At 40.6% G+C, this 18,884-nt stretch overlaps 1 protein-coding gene across 1 annotated transcript in view; it reads right to left on the bottom strand.

The window, feature by feature from the left end:
* LOC118418842 (FRAS1-related extracellular matrix protein 2-like) overlaps positions 1-18,884 on the bottom strand; it is a 116,482-nt gene that overhangs the window by 27,110 nt on the left and 70,488 nt on the right. Inside the window, exons 4-6 of the mRNA XM_035824904.1 lie at positions 2,815-2,961; positions 2,287-2,517; positions 1,788-1,913 (exon numbers count right to left, since the gene is read on the bottom strand). Of these exons, the coding sequence (XP_035680797.1) occupies positions 1,788-1,913; positions 2,287-2,517; positions 2,815-2,961 (504 nt within the window). The remainder of the gene's footprint in view (positions 1-1,787; positions 1,914-2,286; positions 2,518-2,814; positions 2,962-18,884) is intronic.

Raw genomic sequence — 18,884 nt, 5'->3', positions numbered from 1 at the left:
TCCCAACTGAGGGAATACAGGTTTGCATGTGACCTGGGGTTTAATTAGAACACTGGCTAGGTCAAAGTCAAACTCTACTTTCTCCCCCAGATTGGTAACTATGGCACACTAACTGACTAAGCAAAGTACTCCTGTTTCTGGCATGCCAAATTACAGTTCATTCATACAAGGATTTTGACCCTATTTCAACCTCCTTGATTCATATAGAGGTCCACCTATAAACATCAACTCCAAGTTACCATATGCTTCTTTCCTTTGGCTGTTGTTAGTCCTTTCTCCACATACACAATCTTAGGATGTAGCATTTTAAAATTTTACTGCCTCTGTTTAAGTGGTCTCTCTGGGATTTGTTAGTGCTTGACTTCAATCACCCTCAGTCTAATCATACTAATGTTTTTCTTGGCAACTCTTACAAACTTTTTTTCAAAGCACAGCTGATATGCACTCTGATCAATTAAGTTGGTTTTTAGACCCTATCTTTAACTGGATATAATTTCTTATATACTAAACTTTATTGAAAGTACCATACCTAGTACCTCCCAAGTTGAATTCAATATCTGATTTGCTGAAACAAGAGAGCTTTTGCCATTTAAGGGATTTGGAAAGTAGTACTTAACAAGCAAACTATAGAGATTGTGTCTGAAAGGAAGTTCTCTGACAGCTAGTTGCTTCTGGCTGTGTGCCAAGGAACTCTTATGTAGGTCACTGGAAACCAAGACAGGAAGAAGCAGACACCTTCTTCCTCAAGTTTAGAAGCTTGGAAAACTGACATCTCTTAATGAAATTATGCCAGATCTGTTACATTTTGTGATGCATTGTGCAATTGAGAACTAAACTTGCTCTATGGTGTATGTTTCAGGACAATTGGATAATTGTAAAATGGGGGAAAACAGCTTTAGGGTCTCTTTATCCTTCATTACTATGAAGGATTGACAGTTCCATGTGCAACCGCCGGGCCATAAGTCAACTGTATGTTTTGTCTAAACCTCTAGTTATTACTCTTTTTATAAGATTTAAGACATGTTGAGCGAACATGCAGGAACCCTTAAGAAGGTTTGGCAGATTCACAGAAGAACACAAATCTTTTAGCCTTGCACCTTGACTTCCAAAGACCATCCGTTAACTGAAAAGCTCTGGACCAGCTGCCCAAAGATTTTGCTACAGGCCATTTTTTTTAGTTCAAAGGCTCAAGTAAAGAGCTGTGCTTAGAGACAAATTTGTGTCCTAGATTTGTGTCCTTCACCAGTACATGACCCATTGTATACCTGGATTGATCATGATACCAGACGTTATGTGTAATTAACTCATTAATTATTTTCCTTTTGTGTTTTCACAAACAAGTTCACAAGGTGTGTGGAAATCTGATAGGTGACCTAGGAGAGACCGCAAAGCAAACAAAGAACGAAAAGAAAATAACGCTTTTCTATGGCGAAGTATCATTTAGACTAAACACGAGGGGAACAAAGTGGGGGGGTCAAGCCACCAATGTTCCTGCTTATTGTGTGTTACTCATTTTATCGTGGGAACGTCTTAACTTTAAACAATACAGGCTAGTGAACAATATGCAGGTAACAAGTTGTCAGAGTAAAGGTGATACGAAGGCTAAATATTGACTTTTCACAGGTCATCAAAACAAACCAAGCCTTTGGGTGACAATTTTGAAGGCTACAATGCCTTGGCATGCACTTGGAGGTAAAAAGGTCATGGGATAGTAAGAACAGTCTGATTTTTTACCTCCTTGGTCAGACTGACTCCTTCATAATAGGTTTATTTTCACTGTCCCATACCTGGTTTTGTAGAGCAGACCACCATCAGCTCCTTACTGATGTCTCCCTTCCTCTTGATGGGGATGAGCAGCTCTCCAATGTCCTCCTCCACAACATACTGCTCATCAGGAATGTACACTGTGGACTCTGTAAACATAGATGGCATAAGTCTTGTGTTAGTCCAAGATTTGCTTAACTGTAACATGTAATGTGGACTCGAATGTATTGTTGGTTACTGATTATCAGATGAATTTTTCATTTCCTACTCTATGAGTATCAACAGCATCAAAGACTTGTGGCAGCTCTCACTAATATGTATTTCGTACTATGTATGTAAAAATTGTGTGTATAGACCTATAAGACTCATTACGACTTGTGATGTAAACTGTATCTCTGTTATATACTTTGTCTAACCTTTGCCTCTTCCCTCATGACCTCAATGAAAAGCGGCCTGCAGGCTGATTTGAGCTTTCACGAATAGACAAAAGGTTCAATCAAAAACTTTCTGGACCACACTGACCGTCAGACCCATCTGTGATTTCCACCACGGCTCTGTCGGGATACTCCAACACCCCCATGAAGGGCTCTGACAGCACGATGGTGAAGGTTTCTGACCGCTCGAACGTGTCGTCCTTCAGGATGCGGATCTTGAGCTTGCCGCTCGTCTGTCCGGGGTTGAACTGGACCTGCCTGTTGGCCCGACTGGTGAAGTCCTCACCCTTCTCAGCTGTGCCATCTTCTGTGTTAATGGCTAGAAAAGGGAAAACACAACATTGACACAATGACATAATCGACATTTGTGTTTAACATGTAGAATCGTCACCATTTAACTTAATTTCATTCTCATAATTAGAAGAAATGCAAACATACTGTTTTATATTATGTTCATCATCTCATCAGTCTGTAGACTAATTATAAACCATGATTGGCATTTGATCAGCTTTGGTGACAAGATAAAATCTACACAAAAATTTTAAAACAAAAGAGTAATCTTTCAGATATTGGCTTTTTAAGTTTTAAACTTATGTATATTGTATGTATCACTTACTGACGAAGGCCGTCTCCCCCAGGTAGCCCCTCCTGTTAAGGTTGATGACCAGGTACTTGGTGTTCTCATCTACAGTATACTGGTCCTTCTCCACAGAGATCCAGCACCAGTTCAGTCGGAACACCTGGTTCGGCAGGGCGTTTCCACCTGTGGAATCAATCAATCAATATATTAGTAACTGGTTTATTTCACAACATAGTGACAGTACCTAGTATATGTAGCTGCTTAAATTATGTTCAAACTGAATTCAAACTTGTATTACAACATTTTGTTTTAGGAGGGATAAGTCCATAGGATAAGTTGACCTACATATAAAATCGTCAAATCAGTTACAAACATGGTTTTTGACAGTATTAAGGTCTTGGTTATCTGTTCATTTTTCTATCTATGGTATTATCAGTCAAAGCATTAGGCTATCAAGGCTGTCAAGTCTAAGGCACAAGCACAAGCTGCAGTCATGGACAAGTCAGGTTGGTGTCTAGTCCATCCAGAAATTCTATGGATGAAAATTCTGTCTTGAATCTTTGAGAGAAGAGCTGCACATCATCATCTGTTACATGGAGCTTCTCTTCAACAGGTCAAGCCAAGAGGTGGCCTCCTTATTTGTCCGTCAGGTCACACCCAATGGCTTAAAAATAAATACATCCTTCCAGTTGATCGGATTCAAAACTGTGACCAGTAAGCAACCAAGCATTTTTATCTCAGCTTATTTTTTTACGTCAAGATTTACAGCTTTATGGAAGTAAGACTGTGGTCTGTCCCTATTTTACTTCCCAGTCTTTTGAACTGGATGTTTGACAACAAAATACCGACTGTGATTACTACTATGTGTCCTCAGACTTTCCATCCAATTAACCTGGATCAGGACACACCAGACCCATGTTTCTTGTCCCATTTCTTAAGGATGGTAAACCTGACCCTAACTATAGCCTGCTGCACAAAATACATTCAACCTTATGCCCCCACCTTGAGGGTCCACCTGACCACTCAGCATGGGATGTTGTCTCAGAAAACAAACTGAATATTGAAGGGAAATCTCCCACTCAATGTTCATTAGATGATGTCATGTCAATCTCAAAATTCAAGATAAGTACTGACCAGCGATTAACTGTGCAAACAAGCAACTGGAATAGCAAATGGCTGATACTGTATGGAAAATGTACAATTTGAGATACTGATTTAAAAGTAATTTTCAAAGGAGCCACCTGGGCTGATACAACATAAAAGTCTCCATATACATTAGCTTTCTCCTTCCTTGCCGTATCTACCACTGTTTTGTTCAGCTCGCAATATGTGTTCAACAAAAGTATGCTCCAAATAGGTTGATTTGCTGTCATTTCCGTCTTGCCGTCCACAAACCCTATGCAAACCTTCCTTTAACTTTCAACTTGCCAAGGTAGGATTCTGGCATCAAATTTTTATTGGAAACAGGGTTTGGCAGTAGGGAGCTACAAGAGGGTTAAATGCAATTTGTGTTCAAGTTCTACAACAATAAGCTCATCTTAAAAGGATCCCAGCTGCCCTATTTTAGACTGATGTTCAAGTCCAGTCCTTTGGCAGTGCACTTTAATTCATGACAATCTCAGCCCTTCGTCTGTCCCAACATCCATTTGATGGATGGGTAGGCAAAGTTTACCTTTACAACACCAGGCAGTTTGGTATGAAATGTTGGTGCAAACTGACAATAAACAAGGGGAATCACACTCTTCCCTTTGTCTGACATCCATGCCTTGAACTCTTCTGTTTGATGTGGGTCTTAGCTAATTGAGAAACATTGTTGTGGTTGAAAAAGTAAGGAGTTTAGGGTTCAACTAAGAGGAGGTGGATCATTCTCTTCAATATATGAAAGTATGGAAAACTCTTCAATGATTTCGGGAAGGACTGTTTTCCTTTACCTTTGGTTATGAACACCTTTGATCAATCCTCTTCTAGCTGCTCACAAAAGGACTGTGGCCGTCCAAGATAAATGATGTCAGTACAGTATCACTAAACCCTTTTTTTTGTAACAGTTGATCAGAGTTCTGTCAAAGCTTACAGCAAAAGCATGCCACTGTTATGATGTTATAAGGCTTCCATGTACTGATTTTTGGGGGGATTTGTAGTCAAACTCAGAGGCAAAAGCATGCCAACATTGTTATAAGACCACTTCTATGCGCAGCGCTAGCAAATGCTTGATATGCTTAATGTATATCACCTGTGCCTGGGGAGCAGTTCCATGTTGATGCAGAGTCATCATCAGGAGAGGAGGATAGACAGACAAAGGGAAGTACGAAGGGGAGACACACAAGAGAAACAGAGAGAAGAAAATGTAAAAGGGCTTTTCCAGAAAAAAAAAACAGAGGACAAGAAAGCATTTTATCTGAAATATCTGATTCCATTTTTTATTTCTGCATTAGATGGAGAATATAGTGTCATTACATATACATGCCATCTTGTCCTTTCAAAACAATGTTATGTTGTTTTAATTCTAGAAAAGCCCCAATGAACAATCTTTTAGTTGTCATTTCAACACACCCTTGGACACACCCTATGAAGATAAACCCTATTAAAACTACATTCTGCATGTGTAGAAACAAAAATGTTTCCCCACATAATATTTTTGCACCAGCATATGGAGCTTGTCCTCGCTTTTTGGAAAGTGTGGCGGGACTATGATACCTGACATACGAAAATAAACAGATAACGCATGGACAGTTTCCGAGCCACGTAATGGACAAGGTTAAGTTCAGGGTCCACGCTCCCGCTGTTTTTCTCTCGCTGTTGGTTTAGACAATGTCTGTGGTATGATGCGCATAACCAGTCACGACGTGGAAGTCAGGCCACATTAAATAATAGCCACCTCTTATGTGCTGTTTGTTACAGGGCAACGTATTTAGTCTTTAACAGTTCATGTGGAAGGTTATGGCGTGTTACCAGCTTGAATGGCTACCAGAAAATCGGTCTGAGATTTAGCATTGTTCGGATTCTGTCAGCTCCTATTGGCTTAGCTAAAGATTGTTCTGAACATTTATCAACTTCAAATCAAGAGGACCACCATGGATGGAGTTTTCTTTCTAATTGTTACATTCACTAATTGGCAATACAGTAAATCCGTATGAAAAAGACATGGACTTTTTTGGTACTACTATCTAAAGAACCAGAACTTAATACTGAAATGAAACACTGTTTTCCCAGATGGAAAGCTCTAACTTTCTCTTTAGTCTCGTACTAATAAATGTAAATAGCTAGCATCTTATCTGGACATTGTAAAGTGTTTTCCCAACTGAGCCATAGAGAACATACTCCCTGTGTGGGAGCCTTGACAACTGTCAGCAGAGACAGGGAACCACAAGATACAAAATAAATTGAGGCCATGGTCAGAGGGTTGAGTGAACTGCATTAGCACTGACTTGCTGTGGGAGGGGATCCTAAGATTAAGGCTGTTTACATAGAAGATAATGCTTTAGAAGGTCTTACCAGAAAATCTAGGCTTTTAGGTCTAGAATTCCTTAGGTCACAAAGATTGTACCTCCAAGGGTTTGACACAAGGCAGAGGGAGAACTTTCTTTTCACAAACAGAGACATTCCTTAAGGTATTCTCAAGATCTGCAGGGATTTCTGACTCGTAACTATATAATACTTCATCCAACTGTTGGGAGAATATTCATTCGTCTCTGTTGTAGAGAAAAGTATGCACATGTATCTTACTTAGTGTATTTAGTATCATCATCATCATCCGGGTATCATCATAGTATACTGTATCAGTAAACACGTTTTGCTTTTCTGCAGATGCCTGGACCAGCTTTGATCAAAAAGGTAACATTCATGACCCATGGCCAAGTTCTGGGAGATCTTTACTAAAGGCTTTAGTTTAAGGACAATGTGTGACTGCAATCTGATCTCAGAATTTACCTTAGTTTTATGTCGTCCAGAAATATCTGAAACCTGATCCAGTGTGATGCCACGATTTGTTAGGACTACCATCATGAGACCAATCCCAGAACCCCTCATTACATCAATAATGTCTCCCCGACCTTGAACATGACTTTCACACCATGTGATCTGTCACCTAACAACTCCCAAGTTTTCTCAGGACAGCGACCAACCACCGGGCGAAACAGCAGGGCGATCTCTGGGAAAATCTCGCCCAGACAAAACAACATCCTTATCTTATTGCCTCGATATTGGATGAATGACAGGACTGAAAGACATGCTAAGACCAAGGACACTGGTAAATCTACCTACAGATACCAGACCAGTAAAATACGACCAGATACATGTACCAGGCTCCCAAAATACGACCAGTGCAACACCTTATCCAAATGTGAAAATATTTGCCACAAATAAACAAAATGGATTTACGGCTTGATAAGAAAGAAAGGTAAGGTGCCATCTGATATCTTTATCAAAGCGATGACAACAGTTCCTTATCTGTTTTCAGTACACACAGTCTTATGTAATCTTAAAAAGTGCATACCAAGAAGACAGGCAAGGTGTAAGCATTGCATCTCTGGTGATGGAAGGAAACAAAAAGGTCCACAGTGTATTTCCAAGAATGATGACTGTTTACATACTACATGTACCAGACATACTAACAACAATACACTTCAATTATTTTAGAATTTCGTGAAAACCCTTCTCTTATCAGGAAGTGTGCTGGGTTCTCTTAAACATACTCAAGGTGTTTTTCTCCTGAAATATCAGCATACACAACAGAATCTTGCCAGCATTGTTCAGGTTACATGGCAAGGATAACAACCTTGAAGTTTAGAAGCAGTACTCACTAACCATTAGACCATAGTGCCTAGAACACACAGTTAGTTTAAACACCTCTCAACAAATAACATGTTTTCCTTTCAAATCTTTGGTTTTATTCCATGAAGTCCATTCTGCCAAGTACACAATCACATCGAGCCTTCTCCCCCTGGCGACAACTCAGTTGCTAGGATAAACAGTTCACGACAGGCTGCCGGGGCCAAGGCCGGCCAGACACACAGCTCTGCTGATAGATGGAAGACAGACGACCGCACTCAGAACTGATCACTGTGAGATAGAGGGATGGCTATGAACTTGACTTTGGAGCAACGCCCCACCTTGTTACAAATCAGCCCACACGTGAGGCACCCAGCCATTACGTAGCCTCAATACCTGGCTTCAGGCTGCGTTTCAAGTTTTGGCTCCCACTGGACATGGGAATGACTCTCACTATGTTAAATGTCAGCCCAAACACAAGAGGCAACCTTAGCTTCCAACAGGTAGTCTCTATAGACTATACCATGTTCCAGGCTTCTCACAATGTTTAAATTGTGCCATGTTGCTGATCACTGGCCATGTAGTTCTTTTTTTACTGCCACCATCCATATTCTGTTGTGTGGCATAGCCTAGTGGTAGCCTAGTGGTCCTAGAATCCATCCGACTTTTCTTCAAATGCTTTTCACAAATTTTGTTTAATCAAGAATAGTCTATTTTAGCTACAAATACATGTTTTGTGCACTAAGTTCAATGTATATATACATGTATGTACTACCAAGACAGGCCTATTAGATACACTTTTGTAAGTAGAACTTCAGACTGACATCGCTAAGAATGACAACATCATATCCTTGTGTAGTTTACACAAAGTCAAGGAAATTATACAACAAGTCTGAGCTCAAGTGTGAACTTCCGTCTAACCTGCTGGGATGAGTCTAGACAGAAGGGACTGTTTCTTCCTGAGGTAACTTCAGGTAATGATTGACAAGATGAGAGGTTGTGCTACATGTGATGGAAAACACCTGATGCTCATCAAAATGATCATTTAAACTTTAAAGGGGTAAAACAACAAAAAGCTGCTGTCAAGTACCACTGCACACCTCCTGACGACATTGTGATTCTATGATTATAATATAAGCAATATTGTTTGGATATATCAGCATTGTACAACAAAAAAGAACATTGTTCTTCATCATCAAGTTCAACTGTTTTTGCACATTTCCACAAATTTTGGATGTTTCCTATAGTGACAAATAGTTTTACCACAGGCTTTATACCATGACCTTAAAAGTGCAATACAAAATGCAACTTAATTTGCATTTAGAAAAAAATACAGGTCACTTTTAATACAAAATGGGTTCAGATGCAAGCATACCAATACATTAAAGCTTACTAAAAACAAGAAAGATCTAGCCATATTCTTGGGTAGCAACATCCCCTAGTAAGTAACTGTATCTGTATCTGTATCTGTATCTATATAGCCGGTATAACCGCCGTTCGGCGTAACACACCAGCTTCGCAGGCACGCGGCGCGGCAGCAGCTGGTTATATTACACCGAACGACTCATTACACCTACCTTTTGCACATCTATCTGCAAGCGTTCTTTAAAACTACCCAGAGAAGATGCCCCTACTGTACTTGGTGATAACAAATTCCACTCTACGATAGTTCTGGGAAAGTACGAATTTTTGAACACATCAATCCTAGGTTGGTAACTCTGGTATTTGAATGCATGACTGTTTCTTGTTCTTTTTTGAGCTGGTATTAGATACTTATCAGTTGGTACGTCCACCAGTTTATTGGTCATTTTGTACATCATGGAAAGTCTGGACATTTTCCTTCTATCTTCAAGTGACATCCTCTGGACATTTTCCTTCTATCTTCAAGTGACATCCACTGCAAATCTGTTTTCATTTTGGTAACACTAGAATCCCTGTTATAGTTGTTTGTGCAGAATCGGGCAGCTTGGTTCTGTACCCTTTCAAGTTTATCTTTGTCTTTCTTTGTATACGGGTCCCATACTGTGGCAGCATATTCAAGGTTAGGTCTTACTAGTGACGTGTATGCAAGTGATTTTACCCTGGTTGGGCATGCCCACAGGTTGCGTTTGATTACTCCCAATGTCTGTTTTGCCTTGGTTGTTATTTTGTTAACATGGACACCCCACTTCAGCCCAGTTGTTAATGTAACACCCAGGTATGGGTGGGTTTTTGTGGTTTCTAATGTCTGACCACAAAACTGGTAAGGGGACACATTTGGTGTGCGTTTGTTCGTTATGTGCATGATATAGCACTTATCAGGATTGAACTGCATAAGCCATTTCCTTTGCCATTCTTCCAGGGTGTTCAGATCTTTCTGAAGAACTTGTGAATCATTTTGTGTGGATACCTCTATATATAACAGACAATCATCGGCGAATAACCTCACACTTGAATCGAGCTGGTCTGGCAAGTCGTTTATGTACAAGAGGAAGAGCAATGGTCCCAGCACAGTCCCTTGTGGGACTCCCGACGCTACTTTAACTGGAGCTGAGGCCTTCCCTTCCACCACTACCGTTTGCTCTCTATTCGTCAGGAAAGCCTTCAGCCAGTTAAGTGTAGTACCTTGAATTCCATAGAACTCCAGTTTTGATATGAGTCTGTTATGTGGGACTTTATCGAAGGCTTTAGTGAAATCGAGTATTGCTAGATCCACCTGTCTTTTATTGTTCAGTGCCCCAGCTATGTCGTGAACTGTTAAAATAAGCTGTGTTTCTGTGGATCGCTTTGCTCTGAAACCATGCTGGTAGTCCGTTAGTATATTGTGGCCTTCTAAGTGTTTCATGATATGGCTGTGGATAATGTGTTCCAGTAGTTTACAGGAAATACTGGTGAGTGAAACAGGTCTGTAGTTACTAGGGATCGCTCTATCTCCCTTTTTGAAAATGGCGCATATATTTGCATCTCTCCAGTCTTTGGGGATTTCTCCTGTGTCAAGCGATTGTTGGAAAATGTTGGTTAAAACAGGTGCGATTTCACTGGCTGTCATTTTGAGGAACCAAGGAGGTATTTGGTCTGGCCCGGATGCTTTGGAGGGATTGAGGCCTTGCAACATTTTTTCAACACCATAAGTAGAAACTTCTATTTGTTCCATAGGAGGGGTGCAGGGATTCCCGAGGGATGGCATGTCTGTAGTGTCTTCTTCTGTGAATACACTTTTAAACTGTGAACTGAGTGCCTCTGCTTTTTTCTCACTGTCACTGATAATGGTACTCCCCACCTTTAAAGCTTACTGTATCCAATAATGGTCTACAGACAGAACCATAGTTCTGCTGACATGCAAAATCCAGTCATCAACAAACCAAGCAATGCTTATTTGAACAATTAATCACATTACCTTGATATTGTTAAGTTGCCTATATCAGAATTTATGACAAGGCCTGTTACAGATTTGGACCACAAGACTTTCATGTGAAGAACATCACATCTATGAAATGCAGATGCTCATTTATACCTGATATCTTGTATCTAATCTAGTCAGTTGGTGGATACTTCAAGATAGTATGACAGTCTCATCCTCCTAACCTTGAGTTTGACCTTTGTGCACAATGTAACAGCAGACAGGACAGTGTGCTGGACAGTGTTTTGCTAATAGATTCCTTGTGCGACATTTTTCTTACAAACACCTGTTAGCATTCAGCGGTTGGGAACTAATAAAACTTCTACGGATTCATCATACTTTCCAACAGCAAAATTGAACAAGTTTAGCCTTGCAAATGAGAAATCATATTTTTGTACCATTTTGGTTTTAGAAAACTGAAAAAATGACTTCTTTTCTTTAGAACAGAAGCTCCATCTGATTTTTACACGTTTCGCGACTTCTTTCCATGCTTCCATCATACTATTGCACTTTTGGGGCTGTGTGTAAAGATATCTTGGACCAGGCATGTTTTAACTAAGCTAAGACCCATCAGAAATTCCAAACAAACAGAGGGAGAAGTAAAGCTTTAGTTTGGCAATCTCCGTATTTCTTCCTGTGAGTGAGTGGCGGTGGATTTATGTTACAGAAGAGGTCCGTCTACTAAGGTGGACCGGAAGACGACAAATTCACACTGCTGTCAAACAATAGCGATAAAGTTGGTTCTGTGGAATAAGAAATCATGTATACATACAGCCTAAAAATAAACGAACAGCTGTGTTTAGGCTTGTGCACGGACCCGTCAAGTAAAGAAAGAGCACTAGATGTCTGTATAATATAGCACTAGATGTCATATCAAAATATAACGTATGTTTGCATGTATTATTCATATCACAGATCTGCCACTGCATGAAAGTATTTGCACACAGGAAATATATGGGCTGCTCTTCAGTTGCCATAACAAATGATTTTCCAACCAGAAGACGGCCCAGCCCAAAGGGATGAGAAAGAGGAGAAAGTTGTCTTCTCCCATCCTTCAGACCTCTGGCCCACATGTGAACTTGACCTCCAGTAATTACCCCTCCAGGGCACCGTTAGATAAGCAGACGCACTTGGACTAGCTGATGACAGACTGGGCTAGACTCTGTATCTCTGCCAGCCACACTTTCATAAATGACAAGACTCGTCCAACGCCGGAAAAGTGCTGTCTTCACAATTTCTCACGCTTTTATCTATCTTTAAAAAGACAGCACAATCATGTCCTTTATAAGTTAAATGTTATTTGACTCTGAGGACAAAGGTTTTAACTTGTTCTTTTAACACAAAACCAAGGGAACCCTTTCCAAGGCACAATCAAAGCATACGGTGGGCCTTTTACTTGTTTTCTTCACCTCCTTCCTCACATAAACAGGAAACTTTAGTCTAAATCAGGCTGGGTAACACTTGTCATCTTTTCTGAAGTGTTTATCTGACCAGCATAAACTAACATTCAAAACAGAGTGGGATACTTATGCTTTTTAGGCCAGTGAATGCAATTCATAAACAACCCAGTTGTCTGACCATAGCCAAGAAGGGATGGTTGCCATCATGCTACAATTGTATTACATGGCTATGGTTAAAAGGCTAGTTGGCAAGGATATGGATGTCATGTTCTAGATGGACAAGTTCATTAAAACTATCTTAATCTTTCTAGCCAAGAAAGGATATCCTGTTCTGTAATGGAGCCAACTTTCCTATTAAGGCAGCATTAAGAGATGTGCGTGAGACAGCAATGGTAGATAAAGGCCCCCATTCTTAAAATGAAGACAACCAAACAATCCTTTCTGTGTTGAAATCTTAAGATAGATCATCCTTTACCTAAACAAATGATGCTGTGTTATAAGGCGCTCTTTCAACTTCAGTTCTTTCTATGCCTATGCCTATGTGGCACCAATCAGAATGTTTTCTATCAGAATGCTATCAATATTTCCCTCCTAACATCTGCTTGATGATAAGCACATCTGGCCACTGTTGTCTGTGAACTTGCATGACCTCACGACCAGTTCAAAAGGGCTTGGCTCATGTTTGGTCAGCCTGTTAAAGGTGCACATGTTAGGAACAGTAAATCATAGTCATGTTGAAAGATGAATCCATCCTGGATCACTGTCCATATTTCAGTTGAACTTTTTTAAACATCCTTTCCATTCCTCCAAGTTTTGATGACAGGATGACACAGACGTCTACATTGATTTTTATCAGTGTGTACATATTACATATGATATCTAAAAAAAGAGTTGCAAATTCATACAAGAATTTTGCATATTGGGTGCCCTTGGATGAAGTCTGAATCATGTTAAGTGCATGTAGGCGTGTGTGTCAATTTATGGCACTACTGGCGAACGTAAATATACCATTAAACATTGCCAGGTACAACTCCACCCACCCACACTCCACCCGGCCCCATGCAGACCCTCTATTATGCATATATAGTAAATAAGAAAAAAGAGGGAGTGAAAAGAGTGGGTGTGCGCAGCAAGCCTATTTATATTAAACTTACAAATTTTCAACAGTCTACGGATTACTTTGTTCTGACTGTGTTTATTTGTACTGAGCTGTAACTTCTCCTTAATCTAAACTGTAAGCTGCTTTTGAAGAGCCGCAGTGCATGTTCAGCCCATGAACTTTTCACCTCAGTCAGACTTCACTGGTGGTGCCCGAAAATGATGGCCAGGTATGATGAAGGCAGCTGACAGTTGATCTGAAGACCGAGCTGTTATATCACCTCTTAAAAATCCATTTTGCTTTCTACCAAAACCACCATGATACCCCACACACATGCAGAAATCACAAAAACTGATATCATATTTCTAGACAAGTTTCATCACCTACTCTTATCAGCTAACATAAACATTGAAACCTTCCTGCAATAAGTTTTTGACAGAGCCCCTATTGTCTAACTTTCTGTCTGCATAATCCTTGTACAAGCAGACAGCCATGAAAATATTTTGAGAAGCAAGGATATCATATCCTGGGTGATCCCATATCAATAGGTTGGGAGGTAACTCTCTGACATTTAGTTATTCTAGAAGCCTGGTGTGTGGTACATCACCTTTGGACATTAAAACATTTCCAAAACTGACAACAACAACTAATTGTTCATTCTTTACAACTGGTAGTTACATGTTAGCCTGATTAAATCTCGCTTATAGCAGCCCGCCCAACGTCCGCCGGGGAGGGGCCAGTTACAGCCCTGGACAGCAGAGTTTGTGTTACACAGACTAGTTACATGTATGTCTTTAACATAAATGTCATGAATCAAACAGATGGAGAGAAACTTTCAATAGCAAGCCATACACCTGGACTTGAGACATGAGAACGCTTTTGCAACTGGAATACTCCAGTTTGTATGGTTGATAAGATTTCCTTGTTCTTTCTTTCCGGTTTACTACCAGTAGTTTATTACTGAACTTTGCATGGAGATATCATTAGTCAAACTGACCCTCACAATAAGCAAACCATACAGCTGTACCAACTAAAGTGGCTGTAAAAGAGTACAGTACTTGGTACACACAGGCCGAATACCATTTCCATTGTGCTCAGAGGACTCTTGACAGTAGGCCAACTTTTTCGTCCAGCCTTAATCCACCATGAGTGAATGTTGTTAACACAGCCATAGATACTATGTTTATTGCCTGTGACAGAGTTTGTACTGAACAGCATGCAGTTTTGTTGTTAGTCACTCATGTTGTATTAACAGCTGTGCCACAGAATCAACACCTATGTGCATGACCACCTGCACTATGCAGGTGTAATTTCTCAGCCAACTGAATTCTGCCCTGAATCTTAAATCAGATGTAGTAACCTGTCAGCATGAAGCCTGGAAGATTCTAACTCCAGGCACAGAGACCAGTACAGTTCAGAAGGTGTTGAGGACACCAGTGTGGTACCTAGGCCTACTGAATTCTGGCAAGAATGGAGAGGACTTGGGTTCCCTTTGCTCACAAAGATGATTTTTCTAATGTAAAACCAGTAAAGGGACCCAAAATAGCATGCCTTTCATATGGAATTCTTTATACCTTAAACTGCTGACTAGACAAGGTCATTTCTTAATCCTCTTTCATAGACTTGACCTCTACCAGAAGCCTTAAAAAGTCCTCTAACAGCCACCAGCTGCTCACCACAAATGCAGTCTCTCATTTTTGGTATTCCTCTGAGCCATTATAGGTCTTCCTCTTGGCTTCTGAAATCTAAATAAATTTACCTAACATCAACTAATGCTGAATGTCATTAAGTGCAATTTTTGTTACAGAGCTCTGAACATATCAGGGGGAGTTTGACCTTCTAGGGTTACAAGGGCACAGAGGCCCCCTGCCCACTTTCACCACCACCAAAGCCCCTATGTCCGTGATTCCTCCATAAAAGTAAGTCCTGATGACAACCAAGAAAAACCTTAAAGCAGTTTGTCTCAAAGGTCCATACATCACTACAGCCACTAACATGTAATCCACACATGTACATGGACACGTTCCTGTATCACGTTTATTACGTCTTATATTTTCACCAAATGCTTTTCACCAACCAGAATATATCCTGCACATGTAAGAAGCCTTTAGAGTGTCTGTATACTGTTTTGGGATTAGATGCCAGGTTCAAAGGCTTAGGACCTGCACATGAGATTTTACTACCAAATGGAAGAGGTTTTCCAGCCTGGTCTGAGATCAATGGTTGGAATTTTAAGCAATCAGACATGCTGGCATCAGTATCAACTAGATAGCAGAAAATGTACAGGATTGTAACATTGTGATTTCAAATTAAACTTGTCATTGACAAGGAATCTCTTTGTACACGTACAAAATCAGTACTGGCATAATGCAAATGTCAGTCCTAGTGCCTTGTGACTACCAAACTTTGAACCATCCATGGACCCGACATCTCAGGCACCTGCAGTTCAAGCAGTTAGCAGCTAGAAGGCTCTTCAGGAGATCTGGGCTGTTCTGCTATGAAGGGAGGTCCACTAACCCATCAGCAGGGCCCAGGCCTGTGGTCATGTGACATTGAACTCTTCTGTCCTGTCTGTGACCCAGACAAGCCCAGCCCTCCAGACACCCATAAACCCCAACTACAGAATTTACTAGGGGACACTGATACATTTACGAACCCTTTTAATGAAAATTCAGGACAGATTTCTTGCCATTTTCCATTAGATCAACACTTTTAAATGACCCGAAGCTGTACAAACAAGTATTGTATCATTCTGTACAATGGGGAGAGTCCACTAAACCAATGAAAGGATGCTCAACACCCTAACAACAATGTCTAATTTCCTGAGTTTCACCTACTATTGTGAGTCCCACCTACTAGCCAAAGATCTACCCTTGGGCTTTCTCGTTTTGCTTGTTTGTTTATTGGTTGGTTGGTTGGTTTTGAACCTTTTCTTTGAGGTACAGGTCCACCTTGAATAAAACTAATGTGTACAGGAAGCAAAAGGAATATTTCCCCTTTAATTTGCTGAGATGTTCCCAGCGGGGTTGCAGTAACTCTTTTGGTGGGCATTTCTCACATGGTGTCACTTAGCCCCAACAAACCAGTGTCCACAGAGAGTACACCTCCCCATAATGGGGAACAGGTGAAACCATCCATGGCCCTGATACAGGTAGACAGCTGAAGGTGGATGAGTTGATACATTATCCGACCACCCTAGAGTTTATTCAATTGACAAGGGAACAGTTGTCTAGCCCCTCTTTTCTTCAGTGAAGTAACAAATTGAAAATTCCCTGGATTACAATTCTGTCATGCCGACTTGCATCTAATAGTGGTGATCAAGAAAAATTGTTAGTCCATGTCAAGTTTTTAAATGGAATAGCTCTCAGGCAAGTCCAAGTCTGGTGCACCCTCTTAACCTCCTGTAGTGAGTGACTACAGCATGAATAGGACCTCTACTGACTTTTTGGTCAACAATGTATATCACCATAGCTAGCTAAAGGTACAGCTAATGGCAGGGGAGTAGACTATAAAGAGTCTATTGAAGTTCATCTATCTAAGGAAGTTGACACATTTCCATCTTTAAAGTTGAGAAACAACTGCCTGCATTTCTATATATGACAATTTTTGGGATGAAGTGATACCCGACTAGTCTAGTTGCTACAAATTACATTTTTCTATAGAATCTAGCTATAATTCAGACTTTAGAATCTGATAATCTATCAATGTGTGGTGAAGCATCTTTTTTCTAGTGGGTCCTGTACACATGTGAGATTGGGAAAAAGTTCCTGTGGTCAATTCATCTTTGACATCATCAGCCAGTTACTTGTCCAGTTGGAAACATGCAGCACTTTAAGTCCAGGACAAGACAGCTCCTTCTGAGCACATAAAAGAGACACACTAGACTGTCTTCTGAAGGGTCAATGGACTCTGGGCTACAAACATTTATCTTCAGAGAAAATCCTACAGGCTCATAACAGGACAGGTCATTGGGTCAACAGCCTCACCTCCATCACCCTGATGATGAGATTAACGTCTGGATTCTTCAACACTCAATAAACCCTACATAAAGTCAAAACTGCACAAGAAGACCACTTTGGGGACCAATAAACTCTTGTCTATGTGGACAGGTCACTATAGACAGGATTGTGTCAATGGGCAAAATTTCAAACCGCCTCCTAAAGAGTGGGGACTGGCCAGGTGGTTCTTGTGTAGACGTGATCACTTGAAATGAATGTACAGATTTGAGTGCATCTGACACTTTGCTGTGGTTACCTGACAGTATTGGTACAGATATTGATAGTAGGGGCTTCTTCCTTTTACTTGGAACTTGAGGTGAAGAGTTATAAAACTACACTGTGCCTTGTGTTGTGCTGGGCAGTTATACTAGTCAGTGCACACAGGTACGAGTCGGGATGAAACATTGTTCTAATCAGTTCGACACAAGACAATCAGTACCATCCAATCTAATAAAAATTGGTAACTTTCTATTCAAGTAGTTGATACCTCCTCCTTTTTATCTACCCCTCTCCTTTTCAATGGTCAGCCGTAAGTTCGTGGTCTCCTGGATGACCATAAACCGAATTAAGGAGACCTTTGACTCTTTTGAATACACAATCCTGAGCTGTATCAAGGTAATAAAGATTATCACATGGCTTTACTTACTCTGCCCACTGGGTCAGGAGGCAAGCAAAGCCTGGTGTTATGAGAAGTGTTAGAACACATGACTCTCCACACTACATCAAACAGCCTTGGCAACCCTCCTTCATTTGTGTTCCCTGATATACAGTAATTGCCGCCCTAGCTGGGAGGGTGACACTGGACACGCTGAACTGTTGTAATAGGAGTCTGACTCTGTCAGGGTGGGATGCAACAAATCCAAATTTCCACCTCCAATCTGATAAACCCCATGGCAACTTTCAGGGCTGGTATTTCCTGTCTAGACTGGGGACGCAAATGCCTTCAAGAAAGTGTTTCTGAGGGAAGAAATGCACCAGGCCTTCAAGAAGCAGCCAAGAAACTTATGTTATGCCAACATGGATGTAAGGTCAAATACAGGCTATGCAATTCAATGGACATAGAAAGTTTCAATGCTGAAATTTTCAAGGAAGTATATATACTTGATACATTTTGGGTGGGACGTTAAAAATCCATTATACTATACAATAGCACCTAAAGTTAATATGAATGTACTATACCAACCTCCAATATCTAAATGGATGATGGCTATGATATCAGCATCTCATACAACATCCCATAATATGCTGCACACTATGGAGACCTGTAAAGGTCTGGAAGTCATTGGCCTCTGTAAAATTGTGACAAGTGGCTATCCTGACAAAATACTGTCTCCACTTCAGTTACATCACATAAAGGCAAGAATGCATGGCTAATTCTGGAGCCCAGGGGAGTGGGCATGATTATCACAGATGGGGACAACTCTTACAGAGCATGGCAAAGCCCTGAATAAAATCCTATCATG

Source organism: Branchiostoma floridae, chromosome 7, assembly GCF_000003815.2.
Source record: "Branchiostoma floridae strain S238N-H82 chromosome 7, Bfl_VNyyK, whole genome shotgun sequence".
Taxonomy (NCBI): domain Eukaryota; kingdom Metazoa; phylum Chordata; class Leptocardii; order Amphioxiformes; family Branchiostomatidae; genus Branchiostoma; species Branchiostoma floridae.
The sequence above is the reverse complement of the archived record's forward strand: the minus strand, read 5'-3'. Positions and strand labels throughout refer to the sequence as shown.